The sequence below is a fragment of the Rattus rattus genome, chromosome 18 (genome assembly GCF_011064425.1).
Source record: "Rattus rattus isolate New Zealand chromosome 18, Rrattus_CSIRO_v1, whole genome shotgun sequence".
Lineage (NCBI taxonomy): Eukaryota > Metazoa > Chordata > Mammalia > Rodentia > Muridae > Rattus > Rattus rattus.
Window position 1 is genome coordinate 23551475 of NC_046171.1, and position 13433 is coordinate 23564907.

Below are 13433 nucleotides of genomic sequence, written 5' to 3' on the forward strand. Positions count from 1 at the left end.
CCACATCCTTGAATAAACTAAACCTGCATTCCACATTGCTACATGCACAGCTGTGTGTCTGGATGTTCAAATATAGACCCTCCCACACTCCCCCATTCCACCCCCCCAACATCCTCACCATTCTTGAACGCTCCAGATTTGGCCTGTTTTTAACAAGCATCTTTCCATGTGTGCATCTACCTGGTCTGATGTTTTCCCCTTGCATGCCTGCTGCCCCTTCCCTCTACTCCCCGCTGGAGGTGACAGTCCCATGCTAGTCCTGTTGGTGGCTTGCAGCCCGGGTTCTCTACTTGTCCTTTCAGGAAACGAAGACATGAGTGATAATGAGACTCTTCACTCAGACAACTCAACCACCAACCCAGCTGCAACTGAGCAACAGCCCTCCCCACCCAACCCCCAGCCTCCTCCGGAGGAGCAGCCCCCCAAACCCAAACTTGAAGGGGTCCTGGTGAACCATAATGAGCCTCGGTCTAGCTCCAGGATTGGGCTACGGGTGCACTTCAACCTGCCTGAAGATGACAAAGATACTGAGGTATCCTCTGGGTGTGGCATGGCCAACACCAGCCAGACCAGGCCGGATTCCTTCCCTGAGAGGTTCAATGGGCAGGAAGCCAGAATCCCAGAGCCTTCCTCACCTGTCAAGGAGCCCCCTCCAGTCCTGGCCAAACCAAAACTGTAAGTAAGAACAGAATGTGTAGCTTCGAGGGGCTCTGAGCGTCCTGTGAGTCTGACCTTGACTATTACAGCAATGGGGCTGGTAGGATGACTCCGTTGGGTGAAGGGGCCACACAAGCCTGAAAAACAGGTTCAATCCCTGGGATCCACATGGTAGGAGAAAAGCAACTCTCACAAGCATCACCTGACCGCATGCACACCACACACACTCATGCATGCACACGTTAAAAAGTAAATTTAGGGCTGGAGAGATGGCTCAGCGGTTAAAAGCACCGGCTGCTCTTCCACAAGTCCTGAGTTCAATTCCCAGCAACCACATGGTGGCTCATGACCGTCTGTAATGGTATCGGGTGCCTTCTTCTGATCTGTCTGAAGACAGCTACAGTGTACTCGTCATACACACACACACACACACACACACACACACACACACTAAAATCTGTTTTTAAAAAAAGTAAATTAAAAATTTTTATTAGTAGAGTCGTCAGGCTGGGAGTGTAGCTCAGCTGTTAAGAGTGCTTGCCCAGGATGTACGAGGTCCAGGGGTGGATCACAGCCCTGCGGTAGGGGAGATAAGGTGCACCTATGATCCCAACACTTACCAGGTGGGGGCAAGAGGAGCTGAAATTCCAGGTCAACTCCAGCTTCACACGGACTTTGAGGCCAGCCTGGGCTACATGACACCTTGCCTCAGACAAGACAAAGTTAAACCTAATTCCAAGTGAGAAAATGTACATTGAGGAGTGGTCATCTCTGCACCACCATGAACAACTCTACTGTCACTCTCAGTATTTACATTCTATCCACACACACCCCAGCGGACACAGCACCTATGTCATTAGAGAAACCTTTCAGTTTATTTAGATAGTTCCTTGCGCATGCGTGAGTACACAGTGTAAAACAGCCCGATTTCCATGTGTTACAATGGGATGTAAGAAGCATTGGTCTTCCGACTCAGCCCAGGATCTCGACTCCTTGCGCAGAGCCAGGCCCCGTGTTCAGTACTCCTGCAGCCAAGCAAGTACAGAGCATGACCTTAGCATGTTGTGTTACATCCACATCTGTTACAGCTACCGATATTGTACATTGCAGATAATGATAGAATTCTATTTATAATTATATAAACCCTAATGTCTGTATACTGGTTGGTGTGTGTCATTTTGACACAGCTAGAGTCATCACAGAGGAAGGAGCCTCCCTTGAGGAAATGCCTCCATGAGATCCAGCTATAGGACATTTTATCAATTAGTGATCAATGGGGGAGAGCCCAGCCCATTGTGGGTGGTGCCATCCCTGGGCTGGTGGTCCTGGGTTCTATAAGAAAGCAGGCTGAGGAAGCCAGGGGAGGCAAGCCAGTAAGTAACACCCGTCCATGGCCTCTGCATCAGCTCCTGCCTCCAGGTTCCTGCCCTGTGTGAGTTCCTGTCCTGACTTCCTTTGGTAATCAGTGGTAAGGAAGCATGAGCCAGATTAACCCTTTCCCAAACTTGCTTTTTGGTCATGGCGTTTTGTTGCAGCAATAGAAGCCCTACCTAGGATGGTTGGCAAGCAAGCATACAGTGTCAGGTCCTGCACTGTGCCCATCGGTGGGCTGGTGAGAGGCTCACCAGGTGCGGTTCCCGTTATTTAGTTCGGTCATCAAGCCGGGCTCATTTGCTCACTGCACAGTGTGAGGCTCACTGAGGAGATAAGTTTCCAGAAGAGAAAGAGTTTATTCAGGAGGCAGCCACAAGTGGAGATGGAGGACCAGTTCGCAAAGACACATTCCTAGGGCATGGCTTGGGAAGCAGCATGGGCAGCGGGATGGAAAAGGTGAACAGATTAGGCTTCAACCCTTGGCTTTCTTTGGAGATGTTAGTGGTACGCCAGAGACCAGCCAGGAGCAGGCGAAATCGGCAAGGAGGTGGAGAGAGGATGATGTTCCAGTTTTCCTCCGTGTGTGTGTGTGTGTGTGTGTGTGTGTGTGTGTGTGTGTGTGTGTGTGTGTGTGTGTGTACAGGTGCACATGAACTCGTGTGTGCATGTGGATGCCAGAGGTTGATGTCATCCATGTTTTTTTAAACAAACAAACATGTATTTGTTTCTTTTAGGAGGAGTAGCATGTGCCTGGCACCCATGTAGAGGTCTCACATGGAATTCCAGTTTTCTTTTCTTTCTTTTTTTCTTTTTTTTTTTTTCGGAGCTGGGGACTGAGCCCAGGGCCTTGCGCTTGCTAGGCAAGCGCTCTACCACTGAGCTAAATCCCCAACCCTGGAATTCCAGTTTTCAACTCTGTCTCTTGTTTTTTTGGTTAGGGGTGTGATTCTCAGAGAAGGGACTTGGGGGATTGGCGAAACCAAACAACTCCCTTAGGGTCTGCCTTTTCTGTAGGGTGTTTTCTCGTCCAGGGTCTGTGTCAGGGTAGGCTATTTAAGATGTGGAGCCTTGTGCTACCAAAAACCTGAAGTAACAGGTTAAATACACAATAGTTCATTTTTTTTTTATTCATTTATTATATGTGAGTACACTGTCGCTGTCCTCAGATACACCAGAAGAGGGCCCATGTGGTTGCTGGGAATTGAACTCAGGACCTCTGGAAGAGTGGTCGGGTGCTCTTAACCGCCGAGCCATCTCTCCAGCCCGAGTTCATTTATTTTAAGAATGAGTCTCTTTCTGTCTACTCTGCCTTCCCTAGCATTTGTTCCCTGCAACCTCTCATGGGAAGGATGTCTGACGGTCTAGCCATTACCTGGTCACTTCAGGAGCAGAAAGAACAAAGGGGCGGAAGTCACAGACATAGGAAGCCCTTTGAAATGCCTTCTTAGAGATCTCAGCCAAATTCTTCAGACTTCATCTCTTTGACCAGAATTGAGTCCGTTGGTATTGTTGTAAAACCCTATAGTGGCCTTACCTCAGGAGTGTAACCCACAGAGCGCAGATTGACAAAGTGACCGCTGCGATAGCATGAGGGTGTAAGGTTTTTAATCCACGTACGTGGGGTTGCTCATCCATGCAGGGAGAGGCAACCCTGAACCCAAAAAGCGCACAACCTTTATTTGTTACAGAGGGCAGACTTCAGCAACAGGGTTAGCTGGCCTATTCTCATTGGTTGTGTACAGGACAAAGGATCTGGTCAGGTATTGGCTGGCCTGCTCAAGGGGCTGTTCTTGGCTTAGTTGGTCACTTTCCTCATCCAGCCCTACACCTGGCCTTGGTGAATCACTGGGAAAGGGCTAAGTTGGGGGTGGGGGGTGAACTGGGTGGTCGGGCAGGGTCAGGATGACACCTCGAGGTTGTTCTTGGAATTTATCACAGGGAGGGATGGGGGGTCTTTCCGAGGACAGTTTTTTTTTTTTTTAATCTTAATTAGCTTAGTCAGAATCTTGGTCACCAAAACGTTATCATATCACTGAGCATCATGACCTCAGATGTATCTCTCAGAAAGGTCACAAGTTTGTCATAGGCATCCTGACCACCAGATGTATTTCTCAAAACCTTGTTTTTTTTTGTTTTTGTTTTTGTTTTTTTTTTTTTGGTTCTTTTTTTTCGGAGCTGGGGACCGAACCCAGGGCCTTGCGCTTCCTAGGTAAGCGCTCTACCCCTGAGCTAAATCCCCAGCCCCAAAACCTTGTTTTTATAACTTTGTTTCTCATATCTATGAAACTATGAAACTTTATTTCTTCAGTATGGCAGCTGCAAAGGAGTCTGGGAAGTGTAGTCTTTAGCTATACACACTGTAATCATGAAAAAAAAACAAATCAAAATCCCCCAAAAATGTTTTAGGCAGGTACAAAAGCACACACCTGTGATCTTAGCACATGGGAAGTCGAAGCAGGAGGATTAAGGGGTTCAAGGTAGTCCTCAAGAAGTGCAGAATAAGCAGTGATGAACAGTGATGTCCGTCATATAAGACTTACAATTAATAAAAATATTTTTTTCCGAAATGAGTGACACCCTCTAAAAGTCCAATCCTTGTCACTATATCTTTTTTTAATATTCCTTGCCTCCTTTTTTGACCTTTTTAATCTCCCTTAATTGTATTTACATGTTTATATTAACATATATATGTTAATAACATATATATATATACACACACACACACACACACCCTTTGTGAACTCACATGTCCACCACATTTACTACTAGCTTAAAAAAGGATTGTACTTATTTTAGGTGTATACATATTTCGCTTGCATGCACAAATGCCCACTATGTATGTGCAGTGCCCACAGAGGCCAGACGCAGGTGTTGACTCCCGTGGAACTGGATGTACCGACACTTGTGAGCCAGTGCATGAGTGCTGGGGGTCAAGTTTCAGGAAGAGGAGCCAGCCCTCTTCACTGCTGAGCCAGCCCTCCAGCCCTGAGTGTTCCTTTTCTCTCTCTCCTTTAAATTTGTCACATAATAATTGTACAGTTGTGGGGTGCTGTGTGGCATTTCAGTAAAATCCACTACCATAATCGGTCTGATCAGGAAGGCCAGTGCCCTAGTCAGTTCTGGGTAGGGACTTCTCATTCCAGGTAAGCTCTGCCCAGCTTCCGCTGCACAAGCTTCGAGTTAAAAGGTAGGCTCACCCTTCCGGTGCAGACGGTTTTGCCTGTTTTCTTACTCTTTCAGTTAGTCATTCATATAGAAAATGATGTTAATTTTTTAAAATGCTACAGATAGAAGGGCTGAGGTGCATTCTTTCACATTTAATTGCTTGTTTACATTTCAATTGCATTTATCCTTTCACTTCTAAAGCAGAGTTGAGGATGAGGGAGGAAGCCACCCAAAGTACTGAGTTATTCATGCCATTCCAGACAACAGCTCTCCCACAGCTGGACAAGGGGCTGCTTAGTGTGTATCAAGCACAGGAGACGCGGAGGCAGTAAGCGACTTTTGCTTAGTAAATTGCTCATCTACATATAACGTATTAGAAATGTCGATGAAAGTGGGAGCCTTAAATTCCAAAAATTTGGAAAAATCAGTCAGACACAGCAGCACTCATCTGTATTCCCAGCACTCAGGAAGCTGAAGAAGGAAGATTGACCGTCCCTGGCTAGCCTGGGCTACATAGCAAGATTCTGTTTCAAAGAAAACTAACCAAAGGTCTGGGGGTGTGGCTCAGTGTTATAGGACATACTTAACATTTGCGGAACCCTGGGTTTGACCCACAACACCCCAAAAAGATGTAGGATATGAAGAAACTTCCTGTTCAAAATGGCGAGTGTTGGCTTTCCTTTCAACGTGTTTTTTATATTTGTGTGAGTGAGTGTGCATGTGATGCACACATGTGTGCATGTGCCCATGAGTGCTGTAACACCAGTGGGCGTCAGAGGACAACTTGCGGGCATCCTCCATGTGGGTTCCAGGGATTTGAATTCTGGTCAGCGGGCTCAGCAGCTAAGCCACCTCGCTGCCCCTCCATTCCCTGATGACTCTAAAACATGAAATATTTTCATGTTTAGTAGATCTCATATTCACCAGCTTACCCTCAGTGGCCCAGAAGCACATATTTACAGAGGGTCTGAGACCGATGGTCTTGAAATGTCACTATCTCCTATGTGTCTCTCCTCCAGGTCGCTCTTTCTGGAGTAAACTCTCCTAAACACCCCGGTTTGTTAGTCTCAATGCCTTCATGCACACATGATCCTAAGACACTTTCCTTTATCTTACATATTAATAATAATTCACTTGTGAAGAGAAACAAGCTGTGAGAAGGCAAGTCCCGTGTGCCTCTGTGGCCTGGCTCCTGCAGAGATCTCTCTCCAACCTCCAACTCCCCCATCTTCCTTCTCCTTTCTTTTCTCTCCTTTTTTTTTTTCCTTTTTTTTTTTTTTGGAGCTGGGGACTGAACCCAGGGCCTTGCGCTTGCTAGGCAAGCGCTCTACCCCTGAGCTAAATCCCCAACCCCTTCTCTCCCTTTTTAAATGCCTTTATTTTATGTATGTGTGTACCTGAGTATTGTACACAACCCATGTGTACAAGTGCACTTGGAGGCCAGAGAGGGCATCGGATCCCATGGAACTGGAGTTACAGGCAGGCATGAGCCTCTGTGTGGGCACTGGGAACTGAGCCTGGGTCTTCTGCAAGAGCAACCACACCTCCAAGCTTCTTTCTCTCTCATGCTGTGTGCACATATGGTGTGTGTTGTGTGGTATCTGCGTGTGTACTGTATGCACATGTAGGAGTGGGATTCCTATGTTTATTCCCTTGAGATACCGTCTCACTCAACTTGAATCTAGACAGGCAGCCAGAAAGTCCCACTGATCCTGCTGCCTGGGGGACAGTGCTGGATTATAGGTATGGCTGCCAGGCCATCTTTCTCACAGTGGTGCTAAGAATTTGAACTCATGTCTTCAAACTTGCACTGCAAGTAATCTTACCCACTGAGCCATCTTCCCGGTCTCCTTTCTCTTTTAAAGAACCAGGAAAGTCAAAGTCAAAGGTGACGTTTATAAGCACGATAAGTGTGAAGTTTATCAGCATATATTATATAATATATATCCTGATACACACACACACACACACACATGTACATATTTTTTAAACAATGTCTTTTATGGCCTGAACTAACATAAAACGACACAGCAAAGGCTATCCTTGATCTCCTGAGGTTCTTTCCTTCAACACTAAAGCACAGGGATTGAGGCTTGCCCCACCATTACAGTAGGGACCCTTTGGAGAGCAAAAATTAACATCTGTAATAATTATAATGCTAAAGGTTTAAAGCAAAACTGCTTTGAATGGATAAAGACAAAGGGTCATCTTATCCCCAAAGCCTTGCCTAGAGAGAGCAGAGAACATTCGAACACACCCGGCTCCTTCCATAAGGTGGTTTTGGAGGCAGCCTGAGAGTTAGCGTGCACCAAGCACTAGGCTCCATCCCCGTCATAGCGTGGGAGATATTCTTTTGGAGAATTCAATGCTTACACTTGTGTGCAGTGAGATGCCTTCTGTCCAAGCTCATCTAGTTAAGGCCATCAGAACAGTAAGTAGTATCACAAGAGTAACACTGCCTCCATTTCTTTTACTTTCCAAATTGTATAAACACCCACCATTGTACAACTGAAGTGTCATAGCACAAAGAATATTCTGATGGTGGTTCTCTTGGGAAGAGGGAAAGAAAAAAATAATGGCTCACTAGCAATTGTTAAGTGACTTCTTGCCACTTTGGCCCTATCTCTGTCTCTCTGTCTCTCTCTGTCTCTCTCTGTCTGTCTCTGTCTCTGTCTCTCTGTCTGTCTCTGTCTCTGTCTCTCTGTCTCTGTCTCTGTCTCTCTCTGTCTCTCTGTCTCTCTGTGTCTCTGTCTGTCTCTGTCTCTCTGTCTCTGTCTCTCTCTCTCTCTCTCTCTGTCATTCCTCTGTGCCCCTGCCCCCAGTATAAAATAGCCATCTGTAGCCCAGGCTGACCAGCTACTGTGTAGCAGAAGATGCCCTTAAACTTCTCATCCTATGCCTCCAACCCCTGCGTGCTAGGGTTTACAGGTGTCTGCCATGTTAGTTCAGTGCTGGGGATTGAACCCGGAGTTCCATGCATTCTAGGTAAGCACTCTCCCAACTGAGAGCTACAGCACCAGGTCCGTCTGTAGGTTTTTCTGAAGGGTGAGGGTGATAGTAACATGTCTCTTGTCTCTCCCTGCTCTGTTTTTCTGCAGTGACTCCACTCAGTTACAACAGCTTCATAACCAAGTGTTGCTGGAACAGCTACAACTGCATAACACATCTCCTTCATCACCCAAGGAGTCTCCTCTCAACACGAGTATCTTGAACTCTGCTCCCCCAACAGTGACCATTTCCAGCAAGCAAGTGAAGGGTCCTGCACCACAGACGTTTAACTTAGCCCGGCCGAAGCATTTCTTCCCTGCCTCAAGCACTTCCACAGCAACCGTGTCCCCATCCAGCTCCCCAGTGTTCACGTTGAGCAATACTCCTCAAACAATTCAGAGGACAGTCAGCAAAGAAAGCCTCTTAATGACTCACCCCTCCACACAAGGCAGATCTCCAGGCGGGCTCTCCATCCAAAACGAGCCAGCTCCTCCAAGCCCAGCAGAGCCAGCAGTGCCAGCAGTCTCCTACTCCATCCCCAGTGGACACCAGTTTCAGCCTCACTGTGTATCCCCAACTCCTGTCTCTCCTACCGGTCGGATTCAGAACCCAGTGGCTTTCCTTAGCTCTGTTCTGCCTTCTCTCCCATCCATTCCACCCACCAATGCCATGGGGCTGCCTAAAAGTGCACCATCCGTGTAAGTGTCTTAAAAGTTCAGAGATGCCACTTAAGAGCGGCATGCGCACAGAATAGCTTGGTCTGGCTATTAGAGACTCTTAGTGGGTTGATTCTGAGGTAATCTTATCAAATAGATACAAAGTGGACATTGAGTGGCTCAGAACAAGGGGCATGCTTTGGGGTGGTGGTGCTGATTTTGGTTTCTGAGACAGGGTTTCTCTGTATAGCCCTGGCTGTCCTGGAGACCAGGCTGGACTTGAATTCAGAGTTCTGTCTGCTTCTGGAATGCTGGGATTAAAGGCATGTGCTACCGTGCCTGGCAATTTGAACTATGCAGTGGAGCAAATGCCTAGCATGAGTGAAGCCCTAAGTTCTGTGTACAGCCTCTTATAAACTGGGTGTGGTTTGCACACCTGTAATTCTAACACTAAGAGCCAAAGACAAGAAGGGTAGAAGTTTAAAATCATCCTTGACTACATAGCTAGCTCAAGGCCAGCCTGGGCTACATGAAATTTTGCCTCAAGCTAATAAAAAGTAAGTTATAAAATAAAATGCCATTATATACAGTGTTTCATCCCCTGATGGCTGAAGTCAGGTTGTCGTTTAACCCACGACGACCCTCATAGGATGACTAATCATTTCATAGGTGTGGGGATTTATTTTGCAGACCACCCCAGGGTCTGATGAAGAAAACCACAAAGACCCCTCAAGCAGTGAGTGACGATTACATCCGAGAGACAAAGAACTCAGTGATTCTAGACTTGGGGAAGAAAGTGAATTTCAGTGACGTCAGATCACACCAGCAGGTAAGGCCATTGAAAGTCCGATGGTTGGGTGGAATTTTGTTGTAAGGATACAATTCTGTTTAATACAGTCTTTGGGTACTGAGGTTGTCTGGCCTAATAAAGTCGGTCACAGCTTGATTATAAAACAAGCTAGGAAGCTTGTTGACAGAAAATTGTGGCCCTGAAACATCTAATCAGTAACTCAGGTTACTTGTTTATAGGTGTTTGCCTAGGGTGGTTCCCTGTTACCCATGAAGACAGGATCCAAGACTCTCGATACATGCCTAAGATGGCATCTCTACACAGATACATGTCTATGTTAAAGCTTAATGTAGACAGAAAACATGATAAGGCTTGAGGCCATAGCTGCAGACCCAGAGTTCAACTCCCAGCACAAGGAAGGAAGGAAGGGAAGGGAAGGGTGATAGGAAAGACAGGAAGGAGAAGGGAGTGTCCGATGGGACATAGATCACCTGCCTAACATGTATGAAAATTTGTTTTGATTCCTTGGGATGTGGGTGACCAGCAGGATGGGGTGTATGGGGAGGGGCAGCAGAATGGGATGTAGGGACCAACAGGTAAAAGCACTTGCTGTGCAAGTCCAGCAACCCGACTTTGATACTGGAAGCCCATGTTAAGATGAAAAGAAACAAATAGAGAACTCCCCAAAGTCAATTTCTGACCTCAGTGCATGCTCCTATATACACCATGCACTAAAAATAGTGTAAGTATAAAAATATAAATGTAAGTTCAAGAAATATACGTAGTTAGATACTAACAACTATAATGATAGAATTGTTATAATAATACACTCTTTACAAAAACTAAAATGCAAATATTCTTTATTTCTGAAATGTCTCTGTTTAATGTCTTCAGACCTGTGATGGCCACTGGTAATGGAAAGTGCAGAGAGAGACATCAAGGTGTGTGTGCTGGCTGGCTTTATGTCACTTTGACACAGCTAAAGTCATCCGAGAGGAGGGAACCTCCACTGAGAAAATGACTCCACAAGATGGGGCTGTAGGCAAGCCTGTCGGGCATTTCCTCAACTAGTGATCAATGGGGGAGGGCCCAGCCCATTGTGGGCAGTGCTATCCCTGGGTTGTCGGTCCTGGGCTCTATAAGAAAGCAGGCTGAGTAAGCCATGGGGAGCAAGCCAGTAAGCAGCACCCCTCCATGGCCTCTGCATCAGTTCCTGCCTCCAGGTTCCTGCCCTGCGTGAGTTCCCGTCCTGGCTTCCTTTGATGGTGACCGGTGATGTGGAGGAATAAGCTGAACAAACCCTTTCCTCCCTGGCTTGCTTTGGTCATGGTGTTTCACCACAGCACTAGTGACCCTGACTAAGGCACCAGGACAACAAATATGTTAAAGAACAGAGAGTCTGTCCGCTGCAGCAGTCCTCAGCCAGCTCTAAGCTGGAACCATCTGATCTCTGAGACATTTCCACCTCTCTGTCCTTAGTCACTTTTCAATTGCTGTGACAAAATACTATGGACCATGACAACTGATAAAAGAAAACATTTAATTTGAGGCTCACAGTTCCAGAGGGTTACTCCATGACTTTCATGTTGGGAAGCATGGCACTAGGCAAGCATGGAACTGCAGAAGGAGCTGAGAGCTTACATTTTGGTCCATAAACACATGACAAAGAAAGAGACACAGAGAGAGAGACACACACACACAGAGACAGAGACAGACAGACAGAGACAGAGACAGACAGACAGAGACAGAGACAGAGACAGACAGACAGACAGACAGAGACAGAGACAGAGAGACATACAGAGAGATACAGAGACAGAGAGAGACAGAGACGGAGAGACATTGAGAATGACATGGCTTTTGAATCCTCAAAGCCCACTCCCAGTGACATACCTCCTCCAACAAGGCTACACCTCCTAATCCTTCCCAAACAGTTCCACTGACTGGGAAACAAGCATTCACATATACGAGCCTATAAGGGCCATTCTTTTCAAAGCACCACAGGAACTCTGGGTTTCTAAGCTCTACTAATATGATATCCTATAGCCTCAGGCTCCTGAAAGTCTGGCCACCCAGTTGCTCTCAATCTTTCCCCTCAATGCTCCCATCCCTCTAACACACACACACACCCACACACACACACACACACACCCACACACACACACACACCACACACACACACACACTCACACACACACACACACACACACACACACACACATTTCATTTTAGATAGGGTTGTGATTTGTAAGAGGGCTGGGATTATAAATAAGTTCCAATGCACTTAGCACTTCTCACCTCCCCTCTCCCCTGGCTTTTTGATGCAGAATCTTGCTATGTAACCCAGGATAGCCTGATATGTATATGTGTATATATACTATGATAGCAAGAAACCTTCAGCAAACCTCTTCGGCTCACAGTGCTGGGATTTCAAGTGGGCACCAGCATGCCCAGCTTCTTGATCTTTATATTACATTGAGGTTTGTGGCATGGCCACCAGACAACATCCTGCTCCTTACTCTGTATGGCTCCTTGCTCCCCATTACGTGTTCATGCCAAAGGGGAAGAATCATATGTGAGCATGGTGCAAACTAACAGAAAGATAGGGCTAGAGATGGAGCTCAGGGAGCCAATGGAGCCATCAGCAGGAGATGGAACCCAGGATTCTGTGGATTCCACCTCCAGCAGCAAAATAAAGTGGGCAAGTGGGCATGGTGGTGCACACCTGCAATCCCAACACTTGTCAGGCACAGGCAGGAGGATCAGGAGTCCAAGGCCATCTTTAGTGACATAGCACGTCAAGGCTAGCCTGGACGGCATAGGAATACATGCAAAGCTCTCAGCTACTGCTCTGACACTATGCTTGTCTGCCTCCCAACTTGATCATGATTAACCCTCTAAAACTGTAAAGCAGGCCCCAGTTAAATGCTTTTCCTTTATGAGGCATGGTGTTTCTTCACGGCAATAGAACAGTGATTAAGTCAGGTGATAATTTGATCCTGAAACACTGGATTTCCGGGATACCTTTGCAGAAAGTTGCTCCAGACAGGCCGAGTGGAGAGTGCCTTTTCCTATTGAGGACTACGGCATTAGGACAGGTCCTAGTCAGACAGCCAGCATTACAGTTAGCACCTGACACTGCCTGAGCTCACTGCTGGGTTCCTCAGCTCTGGGTTCCCAATCCGCCTTCCGGGGTTGATAATGAAACAGATCAAGCCTTAGAAAGTCTGGTCAAATGTTCCCAGTGGATTCTGGGTATGCAGTTCACCGAGATCCTAATTATTATGAGATAGTGTCTCACATATTCCAGGCTGCCCTCAAACTTACTAGGTAACTTATGACCTGGAGCGGGAAGGAATAGTAGGAAGAAAAGGAAGCTGACCACTGTGTAACAGAACAACCAATATTGTACACGGCTGTTTAAAGAGACAGAGCATCAAGGAAAACAGCATCTGAACTTTCCTTCTGGGGTACCTATGAAACAAATTCTGCAAGAACAGTTTGGCCAGTTCCCATTTTTGGGAAATAAACTATGTTAGAATATTAAATGCAAACCTGCCTTTAAAAAAATCCTTTGATTATCAAAAGTGCAAACAAGCATCTCAAACTAGCAAATGGTCTATATTACACACACACACACACACACACACACACACACCAGAGAGTTGCCAAGGCACACAAACAAACAGCAGTAGCCAGTGGGAATGAACAATCTAGAGTAAACTCACTCCTATCTGCTATACAAAGGCACGGAAGCACATTCCAAGAACAGCTCCATGTGTTTGAAGAAACTGAGGTCATCACTT

The 13433-nt window shown here is 46.5% G+C and overlaps 1 protein-coding gene across 2 annotated transcripts in view; it reads left to right on the top strand.

Moving 5' to 3' along the window:
• Nucleotides 1-13433, top strand: part of Mypn (myopalladin) — an 86297-nt gene that overhangs the window by 56960 nt on the left and 15904 nt on the right. For both annotated transcript variants that reach the window (XM_032888986.1, XM_032888987.1), the window contains 3 exons: nt 303-675; nt 8295-8882; nt 9531-9669. In XM_032888986.1, the coding sequence (XP_032744877.1) occupies nt 303-675; nt 8295-8882; nt 9531-9669 (1100 nt within the window). The remainder of the gene's footprint in view (nt 1-302; nt 676-8294; nt 8883-9530; nt 9670-13433) is intronic.